General features: G+C 44.0%; 1 protein-coding gene across 2 annotated transcripts in view; it reads left to right on the top strand.

The window, feature by feature from the left end:
* The first annotated feature begins 913 nt into the window (after window positions 1-913).
* Window positions 914-14,360, top strand: part of TRIM55 (tripartite motif containing 55) — a 36,256-nt gene continuing 22,809 nt past the window's right edge. For both annotated transcript variants that reach the window (XM_072329405.1, XM_072329404.1), the window contains exons 1-4: window positions 914-1,276; window positions 1,700-1,872; window positions 8,579-8,744; window positions 10,947-11,042. In XM_072329405.1, the coding sequence (XP_072185506.1) occupies window positions 1,088-1,276; window positions 1,700-1,872; window positions 8,579-8,744; window positions 10,947-11,042 (624 nt within the window). In that variant the 5' untranslated portion in view covers window positions 914-1,087. The remainder of the gene's footprint in view (window positions 1,277-1,699; window positions 1,873-8,578; window positions 8,745-10,946; window positions 11,043-14,360) is intronic.

Here is a 14,360-nt window from a genome sequence, read left to right as displayed (position 1 = left end):
GATTTTATACAGTACATGAGGGCACTCTGGCTTCAACTGAGAATGAGATATTTATTACTTGTACAGTTGTGCAATAAATTATTGGCAAGTGGAAGCACAGATGGCTTTCCCTTAAGATCAGGCATCACATGCCACACATTATCTGGGAAATTGTCATTTTAAAAATAACTCTAGAACAAGTGCCAAGCTGAGAGGGATATCGGTGTCTAATAAACAGATAGAAACAGCATTGCCCAAAACCAAAATGCGTTTGAATTAAACTAGGCACAGAGAGAGTGTGTACAATTAGTACCTATTCTCTAGCAGTAAAAATTAAAGCTTTTCATACTGTAATTCTTCTGTCTCTTTCTTATGAGAAAATTCAGATAGTGTTTTTGGGGCATATTTAAGCTACTGGATTGAACAGTCACGTTAAATTCTTGGTTCCTAAAAAATTCATACTGGAAGAAAGTTGAGTGCAGTTATTGGTAGGCAGTGCTTTCAGCTGGTTTGTAAGGCAGTGACATGCTTACGTCCTGAAGGATGTGAGCCATTGAGAGCAGCCATCTCTCCTGTTGTCTTCTCTAGGAACTTCATGTGCTCCATGTCTTGGGAAGGCCAGCTGCTGGAGCCTGCTGAAACACAAGGGCAGCACAGCAGATTGCACACTGCAGCCTCAGCTGTGTGCTCAGAACCGTGACTATATAACACAGGAGTAGTGGCTGTCAGTCTGGGCAGCAAGTTTGCTTTGGCCCTGTGAAGATAAGGGCTGCTCAGATGGTGCGCGCTTATCATTCGGCTGCTCCCAGGAGTGAAGGCTGCCATGTGCGAGTGAAGAGAGCCAGGGCTCTGCCACTGCCCTCCCCCCGGCCCCTGGAACTGTCACCTGTCCCAGCCTATCCTCCTCTCACAGCTTATATGGGCACGGCAGAATGGCATCTTGTGACGCCGCGCTGCTAAAAACAGCCCCGGCTCCCTCCGGCCCCTCGTTCAAACAATGTCCTCCAGTGAGCGAAGCCCACAGAGTCTCTGATCACACCGAAGCCTTGGATTTATTGCAAGGAAAATTCACTCAGAAACCGAGCTGCGACGCCGTGATCCTGAGCGTATGCCCCTGGAAAAGCTAGGGATGAGCACCTCTCTGGGCTACAAGTCCTTCTCCAAAGAGCAGCAGACCATGGATAATCTGGAGAAGCAGCTGATCTGTCCCATCTGCTTGGAGATGTTCACCAAGCCGGTGGTCATCCTGCCTTGCCAGCATAACCTGTGCAGGAAATGCGCCAGTGATATTTTCCAGGTAGGTCCACTCCCATGGAAAGCTCTTAAGATTCAAGCAGCGCTTGGATGAATGAATGGAAAAGCTGAGTCTCACCCGGCTCAGCTGATGGCTTTTCATAGATGTTAAGGCTGCGGGGGGGGGCTGCCCAGGTGCTCTTGAAGGAGCTGTATTATGTCTAGCACAGATCATTGCAGCACTGTGAGCCTCATCCAGGTGGCTTCAGCAGTTTCTCCAGTAGACCTTTAGATATTTACTTTGAGTGGCTTGACTCAGAGTTCATTGGGCTGGTAGGGCAGAATAGGGAAATGAGAGAGATAGGCCCTGATTTCATCAGATTTTGGTCTGTCATGCTCCAAAAATGATGCCTTGTTATCAAAATACATTCTGGTAAAGCTGCACGTGGACTTACTCACCTCTTCTTGTGCTGCTTGGCAAGAACAGGCCTCGAACCCCTACCTGCCCACCAGGGGAGGCACAACAGTGGCTTCGGGAGGCCGGTTTCGCTGTCCCTCCTGCAGGCATGAAGTGGTCCTTGACCGGCACGGAGTGTACGGACTGCAGAGGAACCTGCTGGTGGAGAACATCATTGATATATACAAGCAGGAGTCCACGAGGTAACAAGTGAACTTGTGCTGTTCATGGGAGATCTGCCACAAAAGCAGACATCACTGGGGTGGCTGGGGTGTCCTTCTGGTCTTTCTGTTTGTCGGACAGGGGGTTTATTTGTTCATTTCTCTCTTAGAAATACAGAAAGGGGTTGTGCTGCTGTGCATGCCTGCCTGCTTGCTGTGCAGTGAAGTCAGCTCTGAAAGCAGTATCCAGATAGATGCTGGATTTCCCAGCTTCCACTTATAGAAGACAACTCTGTCATTTTCATTCCCTTGAGCAGTACTTACCCAGTATAATCAGCAAGAGTATTCTCATGAATGAGGGAAAAGTAGCTAGATTCATGTTGTTTATTTTATAAACTATTCGAACAAACACATTTCTCTTTAACCTGTGTGTTCTCATGCTAAAGAAAGGAATGGGATTTCAAATCTTGTTAGAAAATCCTAAGGGATAAACAAGGAGATGGCTGAATTGCACCCAGAAGATACCCAGCATCATAACATTACATTAAAATGCAATAAAAAATTTCAACTTCCGTCGGCTTGGGAGAGAAACACATGAAATTGAGTCTTATTTAGGATTCCACAGAAGCGAAGGAACAGCTAGAAATAATATGTATCAGAGCTATATGGTGATGTATTAGAATCCCAGGGCAGAGGAACTGGTTAATCCTAAAAATTACGATTTCTCCTAATGTTAAGTTCCTCACATGCATATGTCCATATCCAGTAGTGGAACACCATCTCATCTGTCTCTCCCTATGCTGGGTTGGGCACAGGCTACCACTCTAGGGAACATAATAGGAAAGAGGCAAAGGCTGGTCAGAGGCCACTAAGCAAGCAGCTCTCACCCAGGGATGCAGCCTGTTGTCACCAGTATGCACGCATAGGTCCAGGTTTGTAAGGCAGGGTATTTGTACACCTGAAGGAAGGTGGAATCCTGGCCTCCTTCCACAAGCAGCTGGGCTTTGCAGGGATAGCAGAGGTGATAGCACTGGAGCTGGTGGACTCAACCACTGGACCCGGCTCCTTGGGTGGCTTAGGGCACTTCTATCTTCCTCCAACACAGAGGCTGTTTTGGAGCACAGCAGTGGCTCTGGCTATTAGGGCTGTTTGTGTCCTCACAGAACAGTTGTAGCTGCACATGGATTTGAGCTCCAAAACACTAGAGAGCATGAAGTTAGCTTAAAATCGTCTTTTCTGCTGCCCTTAGCACTCCATGGCCAGGGAAGGTCATCTGTCCTCGTGTGTGTCATTGATATCCAAGTAGTATTTGAGTCATGTCTGAGGAATCTCTGAGGAAATGAATCAACAGAGTGGTGGATTTTGCACTCAAACAAATAAGCTGGACGCCTGTGGCCTTGTGTGTTATATTACTTTTCCAACTCAAGGGTTGTATTAGCACCCCACCAGACTCTGAGAGGAACGTTGTCCTAATTCCCAACCCGAACCTCCCCTGGCATAACTGAAGGCCATTACCTCTTGTCCTATTGCTGTTACCTGGGAAAAGAAGCTAACCCCCACATCGCCGCAACCTCCCTTCTAGCACTGTTCTCTTCAGAACAGAGAGGTCAAACATCATGAACAAAAGGGGAGAATAGGAAACAAATATGAGCATGAATGATGTATTTGCATAGATACCTGTCTGGAACCCTTGTTTGCTTAACCTTTTCAGGTGTTTTATTTAACCTTGACGAATGTCCTTAGAATTAAAATAATTATCAGGGTTATGTAGCAGCAACAATGCATAACAGCATTATCTAAACTATTTGGCGCTTTGTAAGCTTCAGCTGCTTATCTCCCTCTGCCTAAAATTCCTCGGCCTCTCATTGGTTGTGTGAGCAAGATTTGCCACTGCTTTACCCTGCGTTGCCCCACTGAAACAAAAGAAGTCAAAGGAAATCAAGTCTTCTCCTCTTCATGAGCTGAGGAGAGGGGTGGCAATCCAAACAAGGAGCAAGCTTTGTCTCCTGCTTAGGCAAAAATGATTTATCTCAAAAAAAATAATTGCTTTAGTTGTCCTAATTTGAGTTTCTGTATGAATTAAGACATCTTTATTTCAAAAATAAAAGCTGAAGGAGGAACTGTGCCATCAGATGGAGGGGCTCTACCCAAGCTCTCACAGGCAGCCCCTCTTATTACCAACAATTACATCTTTTTTTGTCTTTTATCATGCTGCACATCAGTCTCCACACGATGACAGCATAACCTGTTGCCCGATTTAGTATCTATTAGCAAGACCAGGGGAAAAATATTCAAGCAGGATGTGGCTCCTGCAAAGCTTTAAAGGACAGTAAAATGCTGAACCCAACAGAAATAAAGTTAACTAAAACATTACCCCAATGTTTGAATGTCTGTAGGTCACTGATAACCTGAACTTTCTGAGGAGCATCAGGGGGCCTGCTGCTACCAGGAAAGGGTAGCTGCTGGAGACTGCAGCTCCTCACAGTCTCTGCCAGCCTCTAATGAGCTCAGCCAGCTATTCCTGAACAAAGGGTGCTTTGGTCTCTGTGTCCTCTGGATCCAGCTTCAGAGTTTGTAGAGTGCTCCTCCCCTGCACCTACAAGGGACAGTGCTAGGTGAAGGCTGGCCCTGCTGTGCACAGGTGGAGCAGCAGGTGCAGTACAGCAGGGACCAGGAGACATGAAGAGAGCAGTGTGTGCGGGCTCTGTAGCAGTGGGGATCCACAGCAGGGCAGCATGCCCAACACCACCAGGAGCTGACATGTCAGAGGATGTGGCTCTCCAGTATGGGCTGTGGGAACACGTGGGCTCTCAGATAGGCTGGACCTGGGAGATGAACAGATGGTGTGCACTAGGGAGGGTCAGTGTTACAGTGCAAGGATGCTGCAGGAGGAGCCCCATGAATTGCACTGCAAAAGAGATTAGTATAGAGATCACCTGGATCTTCTCCAAGCCCCCATGGAAAGCAAGCTCCTCCTCAACTTCACCAGCGGTTTGCTTGGGCCAGGAATTCACAGTAGTGGTGTGCATGTATGTCACTCCAATCTTCAACCCAGGGAACTACAGTCTGTTCAGCTTTACACCAATGCCTGGAAAGGTGTTGGAGCAATCTCTCCTGGGATGCATCTTCAGAATCTAAAGACAAGAAGGTGATCAGAAGTAGTCAGTGTGGATTTGAGAAGTGCAGTTCATGCCTGACCAACCCAACAGCCTTTTGCAAAGAGATGACAAACTCAGCGAACAAGAGAACAGTGGGTGTGTTTTATTTAGATTTTCAACGCTGTCTCTCATCATGTCCTCATTGGCAAATGGATGAAATAATGCCTAGAGTGGGCAGCAGACAGTGGGGTGGACTGAAAACTGGCTGAACTGCCAAACCAGCAGGTTATGAGGAGCAGCACAAAGTCAGGTGGAGGTCAGACATTTGTGGTGTAGCTGGAGGTTGATACTGGGGCCAGTGCAGTTTAATACTGTCATTAATGACCTGGACAATTGGGAAGGAGCTTACCACTATCAGATTTGCAGGTGATACAGAACGGTGAGGAGCGGCTGGTATGCTGAGTGGCTGCTCTTCCTATCAGAAGCATAAATGGTTAGAGACATGGGACAGCAGGAGTTTCATTTAGTTCAACAAAGGGAAGTGGCAAGGATGCTAGGGGATGTACGCAATGGGAGTGGAATTGTTTTAAGTCTGCGCCATTTAGGCCTGACTTGGTGAATAGGTAAACACACTCTGTAACATGTTTTATACAAGATAGGCAATTTTGCTGTCAAGCTCAGCTGAATTTACTTTTAAGTGAGAAAGGAATGCAAGTATGAGGTCATAAATGTCACTGTAGATGTAAATCTGCATAAAGCCACTTCTACATATGAATATATTAATATCAGTTTTATTAAGGCCTTACTATATCTTTAATTAGAATATACTCCTTTATGACCCCAGTAGCTTTGAAATTCTTCACCAAATTATAGAATCACAGAATGACTGAGGTTGGAGGGCACCTCTGGGTCCATCTGGCCTAACCCCTGCTAAAGCACCCAGAGCAGGTTACCCAGGACCACGTCCAGGTTACCACTGCACAGAGCCTGTCTCCATCCTCTTCGCACCCTCCCTTTAAGTGTCTGTAGACATTGATGAGATCTCTCTGAGCCTCCTCATCTCCAGCCTGAGCAGCCCCAGCTGTCTCATCCTCTCCTTACAAAAGAGGTGCTCCAGTCCCTTCCTCATCTTCATGGCCCTTTGTTGGACTCCCTCTTATAGTGTGGAGCCCAGAGTTGGGCACTACTCCAAGTGTTGCCTCTCCAGTGCTGAGAACCCTCATCTCCATACAGAATGCACAACACCTGCACATTAAGGTTCAAATCCAGTTTTAATGGGAAAGAATAAGTCTGTGTTACTCAAATGCAGGCTTAGCATCTAAAGGAGCAGAGCCAGAGAACAAGAACACAAAGCTATTAGGCTGTTACAGCTACCTGCTAATTGTGGTCACAGCCACATCTATGATGAATCTTTTCTTCAAGTAAAGCCCCATGCCATTTTCCTACTGGCTACTTTTTAATCTTCCATTTCAGAAGCAGCCCCTGTTTTACACGTAGGAGCTGCGTTTCAGATGCTGCTACGCCAACAAATACATAGCAGATCTCTGAAAACCTCTCTCCTTTTGCAAAGCCTCAGAAGCAGGCTGTAAATGTGTTTACCTCTAGGCTCCTGTCTCTGCTGTCAGGGCCCGGCGAGTTCAGGGTGTTCTGCCAGGTTTCTTCTAGCTCCTCACATCACCGTTGAAGGCTGGCTACTTCTGGCCAGACTTGCTTGACACGGTTGCCTTTTTGCTCTGTGCTATGTGTCTGTCTCTCATGCAAGTGGCAGGACTCCAGTGTCAAATAACATTCTAGTCGTTTCTGGCCTTGTGAATATTTTCAGTAAGAACAGCTAGTTCAGGCTTAAATAATCGCACTGATATTCATTGTTATTACTCTTACATGTGGGCCTTTGCACAGGTGCATGGATAATTAAGGGGCTGTTTGCAGTCATTTGCAAACAACCTAAAGAGCACTTTACAGTGGAGACACACCTCTTTTGACTAGTGTTGAAATGGAGCTCGATTTGACACACTGGGGGCCTTATGTAAACGTGCTGAAAATCTGTCCCAAATAATACAGGCTTCCTTTGGAAAGGTCCTTCTTGTTTTATTCGTGTAGATTGCATCATACTGAAGATCACAGGCTTTCCATATAAATCCCTTCAATCCCAGTGCCCTCTTGAAATTAAAAAAGAAAAGGCATGAGATACTTCCTTTATTGCTTGATCTTATTTACACTCATTTAATTGACCACATTCCATTCAATTTTTTCTTAAGATCAGAAGAGAAAACCGGTGCTTTGTTATTAAAAAATAAGTTCCATGTCCACTCTACTAAGCTCTATGAAAAACTCTAATGTAAGATAATCTAAAATATGGTCTAAAAATCAGAGGGGAAAGCTTCCACTCAGAATGCCATTAAATTCGGTGCTTTCTGGAAGTATTTCCAGTCCAAGGATGATGACATATTTCTGTGTTGTCATTGCTCCACTTGCTACAGGTGAGTCATATTTCTCCAACCAGGCATTAGGTTATAATGGATCATACTGGAAAGATTTCACACTGCCACAGCAGAAACTGCAACCTTCGGAGACTTGAACCCCCAGGCACACTCCCTCCATCACTCTGCTACCCCCATCCAGTACCACACTGCCACACCGTCACGGGCACAGGCTTAGAAATGCATCAGCCTGCCCATACAGACTGGGACAGAGCTTCCTCTTAAACTGGGCACGTCAATTAAGTGGGTTATTAAAGGAAGTTACAAGTAAGTTGGTTCCTGTAATAGCAGGGATTGACTAGAGTGTGCAAGGCTGCATCGTTTTGGTGAAGAGAAGATCAGAATATGATAATAAGATAATGAATATGATATGATAATAAGATAATGAATCTAGTGATGGCTCTTGGTTTAGCATAGGTGGGGGTCACACACTCCTTGTGTAACCCATATCCAGGGTGGCTGGTACAATCAAGACAGCTACTGCTAAAAAGCTCAGCAGTGTACAGGATATAGAATCATAGAATCATCTGAGCTGGAAAAGACCTTGGGAATCACCAAGTTCAAACAGCTAGACAGATGCCACGCAGCTAAAATTAGCTTGTGTGAGGCCTTGTTTTGATTGCTGGCATGGTGTAAAGGCTGTAGGGACTCCGTCCCGTTTGATATTGGCAGACCTGACCTGGACTTCAGAAGGAGTGCAAGCAGAAATCATAGTGCACAAAGGCCCATTGACACCTACTTCACTTTAGACCCCTGCATGGCAACTTTGCTGTTTCAAGGCCAAGTAGACGATATTTTGCATGATGAATTATGTACGTTTCCTATTTCAGGCAAATGATGGGCAGCAGACTAACTAAAGTACATACGTGGTCTAAGACCAATCTTAGTGAGGTTATTTACATTTTTAAATATGAGTGAGAACTCAGACACACTCCCAGTTCAATATCAAGTCACATTACTATATTCTTCTCACATCCTATCGTGGCAGGATATTAAATGGTACCTCTGCCTATTCAGTCATCCTTTGTGACAGGTCTAAATATACCACGAGTATTCAGCTCAGCTTCAGACACTGCTGTGTGATTGTACCCTACGTCATTTTGCTACCCTCAGTATTATCATCGGAAACTTATGAGACCGAGTTTGTTTTAAACTTATTCTCTTTTGCAGGCCTGAAAGAAAGTGTGACCTGCCAATGTGTGAAGAGCATGAAGATGAGAGAATCAATATCTATTGTTTGAACTGTGAAATACCCACCTGCTCCTTGTGCAAAGTCTTTGGTGCCCACAAAGACTGTCAGGTTGCTCCCCTCACAAACGTTTACCAGCAACAGAAGGTAAATATATTTTTGTATCTTACCATCCCCAGCAACTGAAGGGATCATCAACAGGAAGGTATTCCCATGAGCTTCCTGTGAGTTTCTGAAGTGTCCTGAGGGTGCCGTTTTCATTCCTGTTTGTGAGTAAAGGGCTCGTACAAATCTGTTGAAACTATTTCAGAGACCAGAGAAATAAATCTATGAGAAATCACACAGAAAGATAATACAACATCTCATTTTTTCGTAGTTCAGTGAGCATGCAATTTACGCTAAGATTTAACATGAAGCTGGGGATCTCCCCTTGGGGCTTCCTAATCTCTTTTTTTCACTGCTTTTATATCAGAACAGTAAGTATGATTTCCAGCACATGATGGAAAGAGAACAGACCATTACAAATCAAACTGTTATCTATCACACACGTTTGCCTTTAAGCATCTGTTTAAAATAATAATAATAATAATAATAATAAGTGAAAAACCTCTGTCTGCAACTGAATGCAAGAATATTCAATAGTTGGTAGCACAGGAAGTACTGAACATCCTCTGCCCTTGCTGTCACCAGTAAAAGACTTGTTTATTTTTAATACAGTATTAATTTAAAACCTGACTCACTGGGTTATCCTCATGAGATAAACAGCTCATTTTTCTGGAGGGCCCTCGTGGGCCAAGCAATCAGACAGGCCAAGTTTGCAAGTCCCAGCCTCCAACTTTGTCACACAGATGCTTGTGTGTGAAAACTACAAATGAGAAAACGCTTTAGAAAAGTAGTTACAAACATTCTTTTTGATCAAAAAAAAATAAAAGGAGAGACAAAGGAAGAAGTTTATTGGATAGAATCCATGCCCTCAATCACTCTCTTTCCATAGAAATCTGCTAGCAGTGGTTTCTTTCCTGGTATACTAGTGGAGTGGGGCTCTCATGCTCAAGGCTGAATGTGTAATCCAGAGGCTGAGGGATGCATGCTTCAAAGGACCCTTTATAAAGCCGTAGAGGCCACAGACACGGTTGTCTTTACATCTAGATCACTACATCAGTATGCCAAGGGCACCTTGTCCTCCTCTGAACCCTCAGTAAGTTCTCTAGAGAGTGGCTTCTCTATCTTTCCTCCCCTAAAGACATACCAGAGTCATCCCCATCTCCACACTTGGGTAATTCCTTATCACGTGTGGCAGGGACTTTCCTTTTTCCTCCATGCAGAGGTCTCTGCCTCAACATCTCCAGCTCCATGTTTTTCCTTTCCATCACACAGCAGGGCCCTCCGCCTTCCCACTGGTGTGGTCTCTGTGAGAGGGTTCCACTGTATGCCTTGTGCCAGTGACCCTGTCTCCCTTTTCTCCCCCTTTTCTCCTTTACTTTCTGAGCACAGCTACCAGCTCCACTGCCCTCATGGCAGAACCTCCATGGTACCCGTGGTTCCTCCAGGTCCATGGACCATCTTTTCTCCAGGCCTGAGACCTACAGTCCTTAGGAAAATACCACAGTGGTGTGGCTGGATCCAGAAAATGGATTAAAAAAACAGTCTCTCAAAAGAGAGAAAGTCTTTTCTGTCAACAAACCCAAATGGAATGTTAGAGAGTTCCTGAAGCATAGTGCTTTAGATAAAAGCATCTAGGAGAACCTCCTAGAAGAAAGTGCTTCCTGCTCTCCAAATCACAGCTTATTCTTCATTTTCAGTGTGACAGGACGAGGGGAAACGGCCTCAAGTTGCGCCAGGGCAAGTTTAGGTTGGATATTAGAAAGAACTTCTTTACAGAAAGGGTGGTTAGGTACTGGAATGGGCTCCCCAAAGAGGTGGTTGAATCGCCATCCCTGGATGTGTTTAAGAGCCGTTTGGATGTGGTACTCAGGGATATGATTTAGCAGAGGTTTGTTGTTGTGGTGTTGTTTCGTGGTTGTTTTTTAAGAGATAGGCTACTGGTTAGGCTGCGGTTGGACTTGATGATCTTCAAGGTCTTTTTCAACCTGAGTAATTCTATGATTCTATGATTCTATGATTCAAAATTCCAGTGTTCTCAGATTGTTGTAGGAGAGGAAACAAATGTCAAAACACTCCAGTTTTCTGTGGTTCTGGTGAAAAGTGCAGCTAACACCTTCGTATGGCTCATTCATCCCCTGCTCCCCAGTTTTACATGGGCCACTCCAAAGTGGGATGGTGGACGGCTGGCGTCCAGAGCCCCAGAGTGTCTAACACCCTCTCATTTGCTTTCCCCACACTACCCAGTCCGAGCTGAGTGATGGCATCGCAGTCCTGGTGGGCAGCAATGACAGAGTGCAAGGCATAGTCACACAGCTGGAGGAGACCTGCAAGACAGTTGAGGTAAGTATCACTCCTCATGCAGTTATGTTAGTGTTGAGTTGCAGCTTTTAAACTGGTGGTAATGATCACTCTTTACTAGACCTCACTTCACTCAGATGGGTTCCCACATCACCTGGAAAAACCTATGGATTTGCACAGTACCAGTTGTAGTGCCTCATCTAAAGGATGTGTCTTGCTCAGCACCCTGCCCCTGGTGATGACCCTGTGACTGAGGACAAAGAGTAAAAGTAATCCACATCTTGCTCAGCATTCTTAGTTGCATGGATTACAAGCCAAGTTAAAAATGGATCTAAAAAATACCATCAGCTCTCAGTTCAGGTGCTAAAGCTGTAGAAGACCAATATTAGTCTAAGACTTCTCTGATTCTGAGAAGAATCTTATTCTCAGACACGTGTGTAGCCACAGCATAGCTCTCAGCTATGACAGTGAAATCTCTATTTGGCTTTTGCCTCTAGTATAGTAGTTTCTTAATATATGTGTGTAGTCCTTTAAGGAATCTTACGTTGCTTATGGGTGGGATCAGCTTGGGCCTTTACTGTGAATTTATATTTTCTGGTAAAGATCTTCCTCTGACAGAGCTGGAATTAGTTTAGTGTCATTTAGTAACAGAAGTGGCCTTCATTTCTTCCAAGAGGTCTGCACCAATGAAACAAATGTAGATTTCAGCTTTGACCAATTTGAGCATCATGGAGTAATAGGCTGAAAGCAGCTCATATGAATTGATTTTATGATCAGAGTTTGTGAAGCATCTGGTGAAAGAGTCGCATCCCTCTCAGTCTAATTAGAATTTTACTAACACAACAGAGCTGGAGCAGGAAAGGAAACAACAGTGAAATAGAAGCTAATCCAAGATGTGTAGATTATAAATGATAAGAGAAAAATTGATTCTGCAATCTCTGTACACAATTGCCCTGGGCTCCTGTTTCCTCAGAGCACGAAAGAGGAGAAAGTGTCCAAGCTCAGTTCAAAGAACATGAAACTATTAGCCCAAATAAATGAGAGAGTGTTAACAGCAGAGTCAGAACTTTGTAGTCAGGAAGCTTTCACACTGCAAGGATGAAATTGGCTGCTATCAGGACTTTGCAGACAGAAACAAGCCTTTCAAGTGGTTTAACTGCAGAAATTTGAATGATTCAAAAGCAAGAGCTTATACTCATTTCAGTTGAACTAGCTGATACAGAAACAAAACTTCAATCATCATCTGAAGTACAGAGAAAACACTGCGCTAAAAATACTTTAAAAAATGCAACAGTTTTGAAACTAGATTCTTCAGAATTATCCACTCGGCTTAAAGCCCAACCTTTAAACTCGAAGCCCAGAGAAAGTGCAGCCATTTTACCCTCAGATTTTCTAACAGGCTTTTCACCTTTAAAGTCAGAGATGGAAGAAAATAGATCTTAGAGCTTACCTTGGCACTTCCATGTTATATTTCAAGCAAATCACATTTCCTACCACGCAACAGCTTTGTCTGAATTGACATCAGTTTGTCCTTGAAGTTGAAAAGCTACAGCTGGAGCTGAGAAATGTGCAGGCATGGAAGCAGCGCTCATAATCCAGGATTGTCTCTTCCTTTACTTAACGCTTCGCAGAGAACAATGTCTGCTCCAGCAGAAAATACATGATCATTTTTCTTTCAGCTGGAGAAAGCAATAGCCTGCTGTTCTGTGTTTAGCTATTACTGCGATCCAAACCTTAAAAAAAATAAAAAATAAAAGAAAAAAGAAAAAACAAAAGAAAAACAATTTAAAAGAAAAAGAATCTGGTGAAAAAAACAATTGTATAGCTTTTAATTGATGGAAAAGTAGACCATGTTCACATATTATACTGAAGAAAAAAAAAAAAGGCAAAAGAAAAGTAGTGGAAAATGACCACAAATAATTAAATAGTGTTTAGCTCCGTAAAACAGAAGAGTCGGATAATAACGAAAAAATGACAGTGTTTCCTTTCAGTGCTAATAGCAGTGACAAGTCAATACAGATAGTTCAGAACAAGCAGTGCAACTCGAGCTCAGCGACAAGGACTCCTTCCTTTCTCTTGTTGCCATGCTTTAAAAAGCAAAAAGGCTAAGATTTTTTTTAGAATGGGAAGTCATGTCTTTATTAACCTTTTTTTATTACTCAGAATTTGATTAGGATAATTCCGTCAAACAGAGACTTAATATAGGAACATTTTATACAGAAAAACAGAAATATTTCAGCATTTGCTGTGATTTACAACTCTGTAATGTCTGCTGGCAGAAAACAGTATATATTAAAGCTTAGAAATAGGGAAGGGCTTCTCAGGGCACACTCTCTCTCTTCTTCCCCGAGCACTTGTGCTATATCAAATGTCAGAGACAGCACACACCTGTCCTTAAGTTAAGGTTGTTTTTTTACAAGTGATCTGAGTGACATTTCAGAGGAGGTCATTGTAGACTGAAACGGAGTCTGGAGCAAGAGGAAATGCAGAAAACAGTGGGAGAAAGTGTGGAAAGGAGTGGAAGAGGAGAGGAAGGTTTTCTGAGGTCTGAACATTAGAAAAACAGTTGGCTTCCTCATCCCTACCCTACAATTCATCAGAGAAATTTCCTGGAAGTGCCAAGGACTTCCACAAGGGCAGGACTTGGACAGGACAACACCATGAGTTTTAAGGTAGGAGTGTCTGTTTAGCCAAGTCTTCCTCATTGGAATCAGAAGTGGGTATTAGGGGCAATGCAACAACACCTGTATTTGTTCCTCACCCTGCAGCACAGACTGTGGTGTTAAGCTACCCATCCATCTTCAGAAAGCCTTCTCCTTTGAATTATACAGAGCAGATCATTCCCAGCTTTTAGGAAAGAGCTCTGGTTGAAAGTTAAGAAAAAAAGTGGGGCCAAACGCCGCAAACAATCAGTCTTACCAGTTCCAGAAGTACTGTGGGGATGTTAATAACCCTGTGCTGCCAGGATCTCAGCTTCATGCCTCCAGGGATGAAGATGAGGAATTGATTCAGCCTCAGTTCCTAAGAAAGAGATTAAAGTAACCACCCCCATCCACAACCAGGTATAACCACAATAAGGACATGCCCATCTATGTGCCCTGGGGCTCAGAGATGAATCAAGTACTTGGTAGGCCTCAGACATTACAGATAACCTGTCTCTGCTTTCCTCCCCATAAATCCTCCTTTGCAAGTGCAGTGTGTTCTTGTTAGAGAGCGCTCAGTGAAGCAGTCATCAAACCCTTTCTAAGCGAAATACAGTGTGTTGTCTGAGTAGAAGGACAGGAAAAGTGTCTCAGAAAATGATGTGAAAATCAATGCCTGAAGGTAGGGTTGGAACCCGATTCCTCCTCCTTTGTGCTT

Source organism: Excalfactoria chinensis, chromosome 2 (assembly GCF_039878825.1).
Source record: "Excalfactoria chinensis isolate bCotChi1 chromosome 2, bCotChi1.hap2, whole genome shotgun sequence".
Classification (NCBI taxonomy): domain Eukaryota; kingdom Metazoa; phylum Chordata; class Aves; order Galliformes; family Phasianidae; genus Excalfactoria; species Excalfactoria chinensis.
This window is presented reverse-complemented; position numbering and strand designations above follow the sequence as displayed.